The 13,716-nt window shown below is 33.3% G+C and overlaps 1 protein-coding gene across 2 annotated transcripts; it reads right to left on the bottom strand.

Annotated features, from left to right (window-relative positions):
* Positions 1 to 4,026: 4,026 nt before the first annotated feature.
* Positions 4,027 to 8,596, bottom strand: LOC111058034 (mitochondrial import receptor subunit TOM22 homolog). 2 transcript variants are annotated; one of them, XM_039435980.1, is made up of 2 exons: positions 8,321 to 8,596; positions 4,027 to 4,790 (listed from the first exon to the last, which is right to left on the bottom strand). In XM_039435980.1, exon 2 carries the CDS (start codon positions 4,768 to 4,770, stop codon positions 4,366 to 4,368), a length of 405 nt encoding a protein of 134 aa, XP_039291914.1. In that variant the 5' UTR covers positions 4,771 to 4,790; positions 8,321 to 8,596; the 3' UTR covers positions 4,027 to 4,365. The 2 variants fall into 2 exon arrangements, with proteins under 2 accessions (XP_039291914.1, XP_039291915.1); XM_039435981.1 differs by having other exon boundaries at positions 8,254 to 8,572.
* Positions 8,597 to 13,716: the final 5,120 nt, after the last annotated feature.

Genomic DNA, 13,716 nt, shown 5'->3' with positions numbered 1-13,716 from the left:
GCATAGGCAACCCGCAACTGATCTAGTTTGTGTACCTCTTGCATGTTTCTGATGCCCTGGTAGAATCTGGTCATTTCTAGTATGCAAATGAGCTACTATTGAGCGGGAAATTCAAATTTCTCATGATTTATACTATTTGAGCGGAAATTCAAATTTCTCATGATTTATTTGACTACTGAGCTCATTGTATTGGATGAGAATTGAATTTTGCAATAGGAGTTTTGCAATTCTTATTCCAGATTCGTATTCCTTGCATCAAAGACCATAAGGTCACAAAGTTTGAGCGATTTTTATTTTTCACAAAAAATTGAAATAATCCAATGACTATAACCATTGTGAAACACACTGAAACAGAAAGTTTCTTAGATTTGGCTGATTTTTGCAACATAGATGGAGCTTGACATGAGAAATGTAAGAGCCAAATTCGGCACCCCAAGGTACTATACAGAGTGAGTTACAAAGCTGCAAACATAAAATTTTCTAATGGTCATATCTCCTGAACGGTAAGGAGTTTTGCAAATCTGATTCCAGATTCGTATTCCTTGCATCAAAGACCATAAGGTCAGGAAGTTTGAGCGATTTTTATTTTTCACAAATCAATGACAAAATCCATGGACAAACAACCATCATGCAAACAGCGAGAGAAGAAGTATCTCAGATTCGACTGAAATTTGCATTAATTTTTGGATTCATGAAAAATGAATCCCTTACCTGTTGCTTTTTTCTGCTGTTCTGTTCTAATTCTCATCCAATACAATGAGCTCAGTAGTCACAAAATACTGAGAAATTTGAATTTCCCGCTCAAATCGGTCAGTACCTCTTGCATGTTTCTGTTGCCCTGGTAGTATTTTAGGTGGCTCTAATTCTGTACCAGGGATTCAGAACACTTGAAGAGGTAGCAGGGTTTTTCAACGCCTTACAATGCAAGCATAGGCAACCCGCAACACTGATCTAGTTTGTGTACCTCTTGCATGTTTCTGATGCCCTGGTAGAAATCTGGTCATTTCTAATATGCAAATGAGCTAATATTTGAGCGGGAATTCAATTTCTTATGATTAGCGGGAAATTCGAATTTCTCATGATTTATACTATTTGAGTGGGAAATTCAAATTTCACATGACTTATACCATTTGAGCGGAAATTCAAATTTCTCATGATTTATACTATTCGAGCGGGAAATTCAAATTTCTCATGATTTATACTATTTGAGCGGGAAATTCAAATTCCTCATGATTAGCGGGAAATTCAAATTTCTCATGATTTATACTATTTGAGCGGGAAATTCAAATTTCTCATGATTTATGTGACTACTGAGCTCATCTGTATTGGATGAGAATTATAATTTTGCAATAGGAGTTTTGCAAATCTGATTCCAGATTCATATCCCTCCCATCAAAGACCATGAGATCACGGAGTTTGAGCGATTTTTATTCTTCACAAAAATTGAGAAAATCACAGTTTCTTAATTTCATCACTCATCTATAATTTTCCTGGAAGTATGGACGATGGACTAATTAACCATCGTGGAACACAATGAAACAAAAAGTATCTCAGATTTGGCTGATTTTTGCAACATAGATGAAGCTTGATCCGAGGTATGTCCTAGCCAAATTCGGCACCCTCAGCTATAGTGAGGTCCACGTTATAATGACAGTATTTGATCAACTCAGGTTTCGCTATCCTTGTCTATTATTCGACAAAGCCGGTGTTACTATCCTTTTCTAGGTCCACAACGATGCCAATTATGTTTTGACAGTGTAGAAATATAATCAATGCAGAGAATCAGCATCGCTATTCTTCGATCTATATCCACTGTCATTATAACGTGGACCTCACTATACTATACAGAGTGAGTTATGAAGCTGCAAACGTGAAATTTTCAAATTCTCAAATGGTCATATCTCCTGAACGGTAAGGAATTCTGCAAATCTGATTCTAGATTCGTATCCCCGGCATCAAAGACCATAAGATCACAAAGTTTGAGCGATTTTTATATCTCTAAAAAAATTGAAAATCCATGGACTAACATAACCATCATGAAACACACTGAAACAGAAAGTACCTCAAATTTGGCTGATTCTTGCAACATAGATAAAGCTAGGAATGAGAATTTCGGAGCCAAATTTGGCACTCCAGCTACTATACAGAATGAGTTATGAAGCTCAAAAATAAAATTTTCAAATGGTCATATCTCCTGAACGGTAAGGAATTTTGCAAATCTGATTCCAGATTCGAGTTTCTCGCATCTAAGAACATATGATCACAAGTTTGAGTGATTTTTATTTTTTACAAATCAATGACAAAATCCATGGACAAACAATCATCGTGCAAACAGCGAGAGAAAGAAGTATCTCAGATTCGACTGAAATTAGCATTAATTTTTGGATTCATGAAAAATGAATCCATTACCTGTTGCTTTTTCTGCTGTGCTGTTCTAATTCTCATCCAATACAAATGAGCTCAGTAGTCACAAAAATCCTGAGAAATTTGAATTTCCCGCTCAAATCAGTCAGTACCTCTTGCATGTTTCTGTTGCCCTGGTAGTATTTTAGTTGGTTTAATTCTGTACCAGGGATTCAGAACACTTGAAGAGGTAGCAGGGTTTTTCAACGCCTTCCAATGCAAGCATAGGCAACCCGCAACACTGATCTAGTTTGTGTACCTCTTGCATGTTTCTGATGCCCTGGTAGAAATCTGGTCATTTCTAATATGCAAATGAGCTACTATTTGAGCGGGTAATTCAAATTTCTTATGATTAGCGGGAAATTTGAATTTCTCATGATTTATACTATTTGAGTGAGAAATTCAAATTTCACATGACTTATACGATTTGAGCGGGAAATTCAAATTTCTCATGATTCATACTATTTGAGCGGGAAATTCAAATTTCTCATAATTTATACTATTTGAGCAGGAAATTCAAATTCCTCATGATTAGTGGGAAATTCAAATTTCTCATGATTTATACTATTTGAGCGGGAAATTCAAATTTCTCATGATTTATGTGACTACTGAGCTCATTTGTATTGGATGAGAATTAGAATTTTGCAATAGGAGTTTTGCAATTCTGATTCCAGATTCGTATTCCTTGCATCAAAGATCATAAGATCACGAAGTTTGAGCGATTTTTATATCTCTAAAAAAATTGAAAAATCCAAGGATTTTTTAACCATCGTGAAACACACTGAAACAGAAAGTATCTTAGATTTGGCTGATTTTTGCAACATAGATGAAGCTTGATCTGAGGAATGTCCTAACCAAATTTGGCACCCCCATCCACTATACAGAGTGAGTCATGAAGCTGCAAACATAAAATTTTCTAATGGTCATATCTCCTGAACGGTGAGGAATTTTGAAAATCTGATTTCAGATTCATATTCCTCAAAGATAACAATGTTTGAGCGATTCAACCATAATTATTTGTTCATAACTCTAGAATAGGAGTGAATCTCCTGGATGTGATGACATGTAACCTAACCTAACCTAACCTAACCTTCCTCTCTTCAAGTATCATCATTCCTGAGAACTTCGTCGATTTTAATCATTCACCATTTTTGAAAAAATCCATGATGTTTCATTCATGGATTTCATGAAAAATGTGAATCTTCCAGATATGATTGATATTTGGGCTATGGATAGAGGTTGACCTAACAATTGTCATGCTATAATATGAGACGTTCCACCATAGTAGGCCTACAGAGTGAGTTATTCACTGAAATATAGAATTTTCCCTCCTCTCTGAGAACAGAAAAATCACTCATCTTCGAATTCTAAAAACTCAAGAATAGGAGGGAATTTCGCCAATGTGATGACATATTATTCTTCCTCTTGTCAAGTACTATCATTCGTGATAGTTTTAACAATTTTAATTATTCACTATTTTTGCAAAAATCCATGATGTTTTCCTATGTCGTCATCCAAGTTATTTATAGTTAGATTTATAATGAATCCATTCATTCATAGATTTCATCCATAACTTACTATGTTTTCTGTAATAATTTCTTTTTTTTAATGAATCAACTAGAATTCTCTTTCAATACAAACCAGTTTAATGATAAGAGATTTTGTACAATTGGATTAATGAATCAATTCCAGAAAATCAAAGGAATCAATTTTTAAAAGTTGTTTCAACAGAGATTTTGAAACTAAAACACTTTAAATTTTCAAATGTGTATTTGCATACTTTTTGGTTGACCACCAAGATGTGAATTATCAGGAGTACATTAATTGTTATATATCACATACAGAATTATTAGCAATAGAAAGTGAATTATCCTCAAGGTTTTCTGCCCAGCCCAGGACTATCAATGAAAGGTGAATCATTTTCAAGGTTATCCACAAGGCTTACTGCCTAGTAAATCATCCTTAAGGTGTAGGCCGTTGAAGATGACACTTTCTCCCACCAATAGACCTGCAAGATCCTGCAATACCTCCACAAGGACCCGGATCCAATGCAGCATCTCGTTTCCAGCCACAATAGGACAGCAGAATCGGGCCCAAAAGAATGAGCGTGCAAGTCTCTACAATCCATGTTGATTGCCTACTAAACCAGTACAAGTTTTTGAAGTTATAGTGAAGAAAATCAGCTGCTTGGTCAATGACATCAGTCACTGGTTCTGGGAACATCTCGGCAAGTCCCAACAGACGTTCAGGGAGAGTCTCATCTTCTATATCTTCATCATCATTATTTGGTCCTCCCGGGCCGGATGTTGTGTTTGGTGCATCATCTGGATTGTCTTCAGGGTTATTAACTGACCAGTTGATGGACATTTTTTATTGAAATCGATTATCTGTTGAAAACAAATAAAATCAATTTGTGATATCCACACTGACTAAAAAGACTACATCTAGAAACATCTACAGTGAGGTCCACGTTATAATGGCAGTGTTTTATTAACATTGGTTCTGCTATCCTTGTCTATCATTCAACAAAGCAGATAACACAATCCCTTTCTCGCTTTGCTCTGTTGCCAGATTGTCTTTTAACAATGTAGAATTGATAATTGATTAACAAAATATTTCATCTGAGTTATGGAAATTCATTGTAAGATTATTGAAAAATATAATTTCTTGCTTAAAGAAATATTGATTACTTTTAATAAGAATGAGCAGTTAATATTATTTCCTCAATAAATCTGAATCAGCTACCATCTATAGAAGGCATTGATAGGACAGAGGTTTGGCAACGTTGTTCTGCTATATTTCTTTACTGTTATTATAACGTGGACCTCACTATAGTCTTTACATTGAAACTTTTTACTGAGGGTAGGCTAAAGCCCACATGAGCTGAAGGCTATGAAATTCAAATTCATTTGTTCGGATGTTATATGAATGTTCCTCTTTGTTGTCTGGTGTTGTGTGGTAGTGGGGGCAATTGAACAGTGATGCACATAGCATAATCGCAGCCAGTTGCCGATTGACAGCCAATCAAACAGCTCACTTCTTGTAATGTTGATTTTTGCAAAGTGATCTATTGATTATTTATTGTGATTTATTACAAGTGTCGTCTCGTATCGTGATCTGGACCCGGGATCCTGGAAGCAAGGAGGATTTGGACATGAAGGTAGGCCTATGTTATTGTGCACTTAGCCATTTTAATTGTTCATCTTGCTACCCGACGCCAGACAACCCAAAAGTTCTCGATGTAATATTGATACAGTCCACAAACCAGAGTGCTGTTTGAGCCAGCCTCTGTCGAATAAACATCATTTATTGCATGGAATAAATACACAGTTCAATAAACTTGTATTAAATAGATGTTCATGAACCAAGTTAAATAGAAATGATTCTATCTCTTTTCTGTATAGGGCTACTTGTAATCTAAATAGAAAAAAATATATAAATCTCAGTACCCTTTTAAATTATTCAATCACAACATGTTTCAACATTGATGCCATTTTCACTTGGTTGAAACATGTTGTGTTAAAATAATTTAAAAGGGTACTGAGGTTTTTTTTCTTTCTATTTAGAAATGATTCTATCTTGTGGGATCCATACACATTTACCTAGTTATAATCTTTTATCTAATATTTATTCAACCAACATCATGGTCACTGTAAGTTGATGATGAGGTTATATATCATAATACACTCAGCTTCAGCTTTATTCTGAATATTTCTTTAAAGTTCTTTAGCTTTCCAGAACAGGGCATAGTCGCAGTTTTTATAACAGTAGTCACAGTTTTTATTTTCTCATTTCTATAATTGGAAACGTTTTTCCTTGACGAAATTTAACATTTCTAAATAATTCAAAAAATTGTCTTAAACATTCATGAGATAGGAAATACACAAATGACACATCATCACATCTGAACTACTGGACTGATTAACTTGAAATTTTTCATATATTGATTCTTAATTCACTATGGATGATTACAATGTCTGTTTTTTTCCCATCCTTAATCTGCCAGATTGAATGGAGGTTGTCAATGATTAGTGGGATCCATAGTGATTAGGTGGGGAGCATAGGTATAGGTTAGGTTAGGTTAGGTTGGGTTAGGTTAGGTTCGGTTAATTTCAATTCTTCAAGATTTCAATAAGTCAAGTTTTTTATAGTAATTAGTCCCTTGAAGAACTTGGGGCTACCTGCTAGTTAATTAATGATAATTTTATTGACAAAACCAATGCTCCTTATATCTCATGAATTAAAGAATAATATCTTCAGAATTAAGTTTGTTTTTTGGTACAGTAATTCCTCAAAATTATATGTTTCATGTGCGAGATAAATTACTTTTAACATGAAGAGGAGAAACCCATTTCTCCCTCCACAGTTTGTAGCATAGTCACAGATGGACATCCTGTGCACAATTGGACATCCTATGCGCCATGTCATTTCGCTTCAGGTTCTTGTGATGAACACATCTCCATAACATACACAAACATATCACTTTGGAACATTGCCAGTGGAGGGGAGCGAAGCGTTACAAAGCTCTCTCACACAGACACAAAAGAAGGAGAATGCTGCTAGGTAGTGGGAGAGATTAGTGGAGGATAGAGCATCGGACCTCTCCGTCTTTGAGAAAGAGCCATGTTAAAAGTAATTTATCTCACACTTTAGTATGTGAATATTTTTAGAAAAGTGAAACCATAACTCTATTTTGGACTTTTAAAATGTTATCTAAATTTGGGAGAGAAATAGTACAAGGAGTATCCTTAGTTTTTCTCTACCAATCAGTGCTATTTTGTGAAAATTATAAATAAATAATTTTCTATTTTAGTTATAATAATGTGAAATATTTCTTCTATGTTTAGTTTTGAAGCATCTGAATTTAAAAATCTACTTTGTGAAAATACTTGAGGACTGCAAATTTTGTGAATTGAAGAACTACAAGACTCAACCTATTTCGGACTATGTTTGATTGATTGATTGAGTACTTTATTTATGTAGATTACAATATATACTGGCTTATACACTTATATACAATAGCTTACAATACAGCAAAATTATAGATGAATTTACATAATATAGACTAAGAAAATAATTATTGAACTGTATATGATATGAAAAAGTAATTTGTAATATAATAACTATAGATATTATATTGTTATGCATCTACATAAATTGGCGGAGCTTTGGACATATCAATGTCCATTCTTCGGAAAGAATATTAAAAAATATCCTCCCCACTAACTCTCTACCAAAACGTTAATTTCGTTATTTAAACTTAGGATTTATTTATTAATGGAAATATTGTAAAAGTTTTAATCAATATGAATATTAAAGAGAAAAAAAACAGAAAATTGATAAAGTAGAATAATTATATAGGGAGATAAGATCAAATAATTGATTAATAAAATGTAGTAGGCTGAAAGTAGATCAGGGTAATCAACTTTCAGTAATATACAGCAGTATGCAGTGGATAATTGAAATAACATGAGTTTATATAATATAAATTTGGGAGAGGAATAGCACAATGTTATCTTATTTTTCCTTTTCCTTTTATTTTGATACTGTACTTGTTGCATAAATGAATAGAGATATGAATGAGAAGGTGATATTTTTTTTAATGTATTATCTAGAGCGACTACCCTCATTGACTTAGCTTACTGAGAAATTTGTTAATATTTTTATCTGTAAACAACATATCAGAATTATCTTTTTTCTGTATAGGGCTACTTGTAATATAAATATAAAGAAAATAAAAATCTCAGTAGGTACCCTTTTTTGAAATATTTTATCTTCTTTATTTTTTTTATATTTATATCAGAATTAATATGTTTTGAGTTTTACAACAAAAATGGTATGGTAACTTACCAAAGATTTGGTTAGGACTGAATAAAGTAGAAATTTGAAACTGGAAATAGAACCCTCATTTACTTACCTTACTGAGAATTTTTTTTAATTTTCATTTGTAGTTAAAATGTTGATGGTATTATGCTAAGTCTGTTTTAGTTTTACAGCAAGAGCTTGGTAAATTACACTGGAAAATTTGGTTATAAATAAACAAACAAGGACAGAAATTTGAAAACTTTTCTCAAATATTGGACTAAATAATGTTTAAAGGTAATTGATAACATCTGGTTTTGTTCAATTGAGACAGTTGAGCCATAGAGGGAAAGTAGCGTAAGTAGATATCCCATGGTCATCTGTTTCAAATTTTTCCTCCAAAAAAATAGTCTATATTCTATAGTCTGTAAATAGTCTGTAGTCTATTATTAGTGTGTTGTTGGGAGTGTAAGAGTGTAAGAAGGGCACAGTATGAGAGACTACCAGCGTCACATAGCTTCACCAAAAACAACTACTAGGACTATCGGCTTCAGTTAACACTCACATTTGCAACATAGACACCCTATACACTGTCTATTATTAGTGTGTTGTTTGGAGTGTAAGAGTGTGAGAAGGGCACAGTATGAGAGACTACCAGCGTCACATAGCTTCACCAAAAACAACTACTAGGACTATCGGCTTCAGTTAACACTCACATTTGCAACATAGACACCCTATACACTGTTTATTATTAGTGTGTTGTTGGGAGTGTAAGAGTGTAAGAAGGGCACAGTATGAGAGACTACCAGCGTCACATAGCTTCACCAAAAACAACTACTAGGACTATCGGCTTCAGTTAACACTCACATTTGCAACATAACGGTCCAAGATATCTTGTTGGGCTATATTTTCTCCATGCTATTAAAAAAATCTGGTGTGGCGCACTCACAGAACTTTCCTTGCCGTTATGGAAATTGATCACCTGACGCTAGTGTTCACGAGCATCTGAAATCTACGATTCAAAGATCTGAGCCTGCTGGTGACAGGACAATAACGCTGGATACACACAACGTCTGCTATCTCTTCATAGTGATTGATTTAATAGAATCAACAGTTGCCAACAGTTTGCAATTGAATAATCACATTTTCTCAAATTTCGAGCTTATTTTCAATTTTAAGTAAAAATGTTAATGCTAATTAATTGTAGAGATTTTCATGCTCAATCTTTTCCACTTGAAGTGTTTTGTTTAAATTGTATCCGAAGCCTGATAATTGAGAATCTAAAATCAAACTTTGAATTGATGGGGCGGAGCTCTTGAAATTTTTACAGATATGGGACTTGTGGTAGTTGATAGAGCTTATTAATAAGCGAGTTATGGGTTGTTGAAGTGCTAAACTCCGTTTTCTTTCCAGATCATGAACTGTTTCGAATTTTCCATTGGAGTTTTTTTTCTTACACTCAGTATATCATTGGCTTTGTTCTAATCAGCTGTGCTGAATAATAAGTTCTATTTTTCCGGCTCTAAATTTTGTAAATTACGTGAAAATGTTTCAATTATCAGTGATTTGAGTGTAATATTTTTGTTTCCTATCCAGTTTCTCAAACTTCAAAATTCTTAGTTTTAGTTGTTTTTGAGTGAAAAAGAACTAAATTTCAGAAACGTGGAATCATAACCTCATTTCGGACTTTTAAATTATTATCTAAATTTTGGGAAAGAAATAGTACAAGGAGTATCCTTAGTTTTTCTCTCCCATTCAGTGCTTCTTGTAAAAATAAATTATAATAAAAAAAATTAATAATAATATGCGTTTTTTCGTGATTAATGCCAAGATAAACAAGTTATCGTGTTTACAAAAAATGGTACTTTTTTATTTATGAACGATATGGGGAATAAAATGTTTTAGTTTGGAAAGATACATTTTTTGAATTTTTAAGAGAAGTTCTACTAATATAGTCGAAACAGTTTATGATCTGGAAAGAAAACAGAGTTTAGCACTTTCAACAACCCATAACTCGCTTATTAGACCACTTGGAAATTTCAGGTGCCACTTTTCTCACTCTTATAATGATCTTAACAATTATTTTGAAAAAGATTATCCAATTTAAATAAAAATAAAAAGGTGTACTGAACAGCCTTAAATTAAATCAATAATTAAAATGTGGCTGAACAGTATTATAATTTTTACACAAATAAAAAAATCTGGAAATTTATAAGGCAAAATTTTATTTTGGTTGAATAATTCCACAATTTCCCATTGATAGAGGACTACAAAATAATGAATGAATGAAACAGGTGATTTATAAGGCAGAATTTCATTTTGGAGTATAAATAATTTTTACAATTTTTACAAACTAAGATGAAAACATAATAAATGTACAATAACAACTAAAATACAAATATAATGGCAACATATAAACAAACAATTATACAGCTTAGCAATAATTATAATTTTTGTAAAAATAACTATTTATAGAAATCAGTCATAAAACTATAATAGTAATGATAAAAAACGATCACAAAAAATATATATTCTTTATTCGTAGATAATATAATATTTTCACCTATTCCATAATTGATATTTGAAATGTATCTGTATATATATAATATATTATTAATAATTATCAACATACATCCTTTTTAGTGTTTTTGAAAAATATAAATATATCATCATTACATTTCATATAACATACAATAATAGTCGATGATAAGATGGTTAATTTATGTACTTATAGGTTTTATAAATTCATTTTTAATAATATTTCAACAAATCATATGGCTATGTTGGTGGGGAGTCCCTTGCGGGAAGGTCCCACCGCCTGAATATATAATTTGAGCCGTCAATGGGCCTTACGACTGTCATACTTCAGCCGGGACCGACAGTTTAACGTGCCCATAAATCATGCAAGATGATTCCTCGTTACAGCTCAAATCTTGTTTAACGAAATTTATACTATAGAGATGTCCACGTTATAATGACAGTGGAGAAAGATAGGAGAAAAACGTGGCCGATCCTCTGTCTTGTCAATGCCTTCTATGGAGGGTAGCTGATACAGGTTTATTGATGTAGTATTAAAGGTTCATTCTCAATAATCAATTATATTTTATCAGACAATAAATTATATTTTTCAATAATTTCATAATTACGATGAAATATTTTGTTAATATTATTAATTCTAGATTGTTGTTAAAAGACGATCTGGCAGCGAGAAAGAGATAGCGCTATCCGGTTTGTTGAATGATAGACAGGGATAGCAATACCATTGCTAATCAAACACTGCCATTATAACGTGGACCTCACTATAGGAAGATGATACAAAGATCACCACAAAATGATACAGAATCATCACACATGATACAGTATCATCAGTAGCACCTGAGTAACATTGGTGTTGCTATCCTTGTCTATCATTCGACAAAGCAGATAGCGCTATCCTTTTCTACCTCTGCACTGTTGTCAAATTGTTTGTAGACCATGATGAGGAACTACCAAAATATTTAAACAACGTTGCCAAATCGTTTTGGCTGTGAAATAATCTAATGAGCTACAATAAGATTAAATCTTAAGGGAAGCAGACCAAAAAATAACTCCACAGGCCATAATTTATTTATTTATTTATACGTTAACATATAAACCTTTTTCTAGAGACCTATCCAAACGATCACCGTGATATTTTGAATATAACATGACCTTTTTACATACTTTAGCACAAGCTTTTCAGTTTTCGATCATTCTTTCACCAAAAATGACTGCTCGAAAACACAGAAAAAAATCTGGTGTGGTACACTCACACAACTTTCCTTGCTCATTGATCTATAAGCCTCATTAACGAGGATAATTTAGGGAATAACATTATGCCGATTGGCGGCTAAATAATTAAAACTACGATTATTCTATTGTGATTGTGTTCAGACTTAGACCAGTTATAGAATAGACACGGCTCATTGTATATTCATACTGAAAGTCGATGAAGCCAACATCTACAGCCAAATCCACCCATCTTGACGTCACGCATCGTAAAGAAATTATAGAAAACTTTATTGAATTTGTTGTGTAAGTGTTTGTGGTGTTTAACTTACATTGTTTCCTGAACAATGCATTGTTGTTAGCTTGGTTGTGACGTCAAGATGGGTGGATTTGGCAGTAGATGTTGGCTTCAGAGGCTAGACTTCACAGCGTGTCTATTCTATAACTGGTCCAAGTGTTCAGAGTACATTTTCCTTTGTTTCAATATTATGAAATTTGAGGATTTTTTAAAAGTTGACAAAACAGCTGTTCTACAAATAAAATATCGACATGTGTTCTTTTGAATAAACTGCTCTACCTACCTACCTCACGCACTAGAAGGAGGTTACAAAGTAAATTTCTCAAGGATGGGGTGGACCCCCTGTTAATTTCTCAGGGAGGAGACTCATGCCAGTTAATAGAGCTGATAAATAACTATACAGGGTATAAATTTGGAAAAAATCGGTCAAGTTATTTTTGAAAAAAACGTGATAGAAATTAGACAAAATTCATTTTTCTCAGGAATATTACGGAGCTCCTGCAATTTTCCCAGAAATGACACTCATGTCAGTTGATAGGGCTTATAAATAGCTATCTAGGGTATAAATTTTAAGAAAATCGTTAGAGCCGTTTTCGAGAAAACCGTGAAAAACATGGTTTTTTAGCCATTATCCGTCATTTTGAATTGAATTTTATTGAATTTCTTATTGTCGGATCCTCATGGTATTAGGACCTTAAGTTTAAAATTTCAAGTCAATCGATTAATTAGGAATGGAGTTATCGTGTTCACAGACACACACACACACACACACACACACACACCACACACACACACACACACAGACCAACACCCAAAAATCATGTTTTTGGACTCAGGGGACCTTGAAACGTATAGAAATTTAGAAATTGGGGTACCTTAATTTTTTTCGGAAAGCAATACTTTCCTTACCTATGGTAATAGGGCAAGGAAAGTAAAAGCTTGTTCACAGACATACACACATACACACACACACACACACACACACCACACACACACACACACACACACACACACACACACACACACACACAGACCAACACCCAAAAATCATGTTTTTGGACTCAGGGGACCTTGAAACGTATATAGAAAACATGAAATTAGGGTACCTTAAATTTTTTGGGAAGCAATACTTTCCTTACCTATGGTAATATAGGTCAAGGAAAGTAAAAATCATATTTGGTGAAAAAAGATTGAAAACTAAGAAGCTTGTGCTAAAGTATGTAAAAAGGTCATGGTATTCAAAATATCACGTTGATCGTTTGCATGGATCACTAAAAAAAGGTACATATGTTAACATTATGGCTTATGGAGTTATTTTTTGGTCTGCTCCCCTTATAAATAATCTAATAATATACAGATTAAACATTATATACATTTTTTTCTCTTTTCGATAATTAGAATCGTGAGAAATATATCGTAGAGTAGTAATGGTTTTTTAATACATTCGTTTGAAATAATAATGATAG

The sequence above is a fragment of the Nilaparvata lugens genome, chromosome 9 (assembly GCF_014356525.2).
Source record: "Nilaparvata lugens isolate BPH chromosome 9, ASM1435652v1, whole genome shotgun sequence".
Classification (NCBI taxonomy): Eukaryota; Metazoa; Arthropoda; class Insecta; order Hemiptera; family Delphacidae; genus Nilaparvata; species Nilaparvata lugens.
Note: the sequence above shows the minus strand (reverse complement) of the source record. Positions and strands in the feature narration are given on the sequence as shown.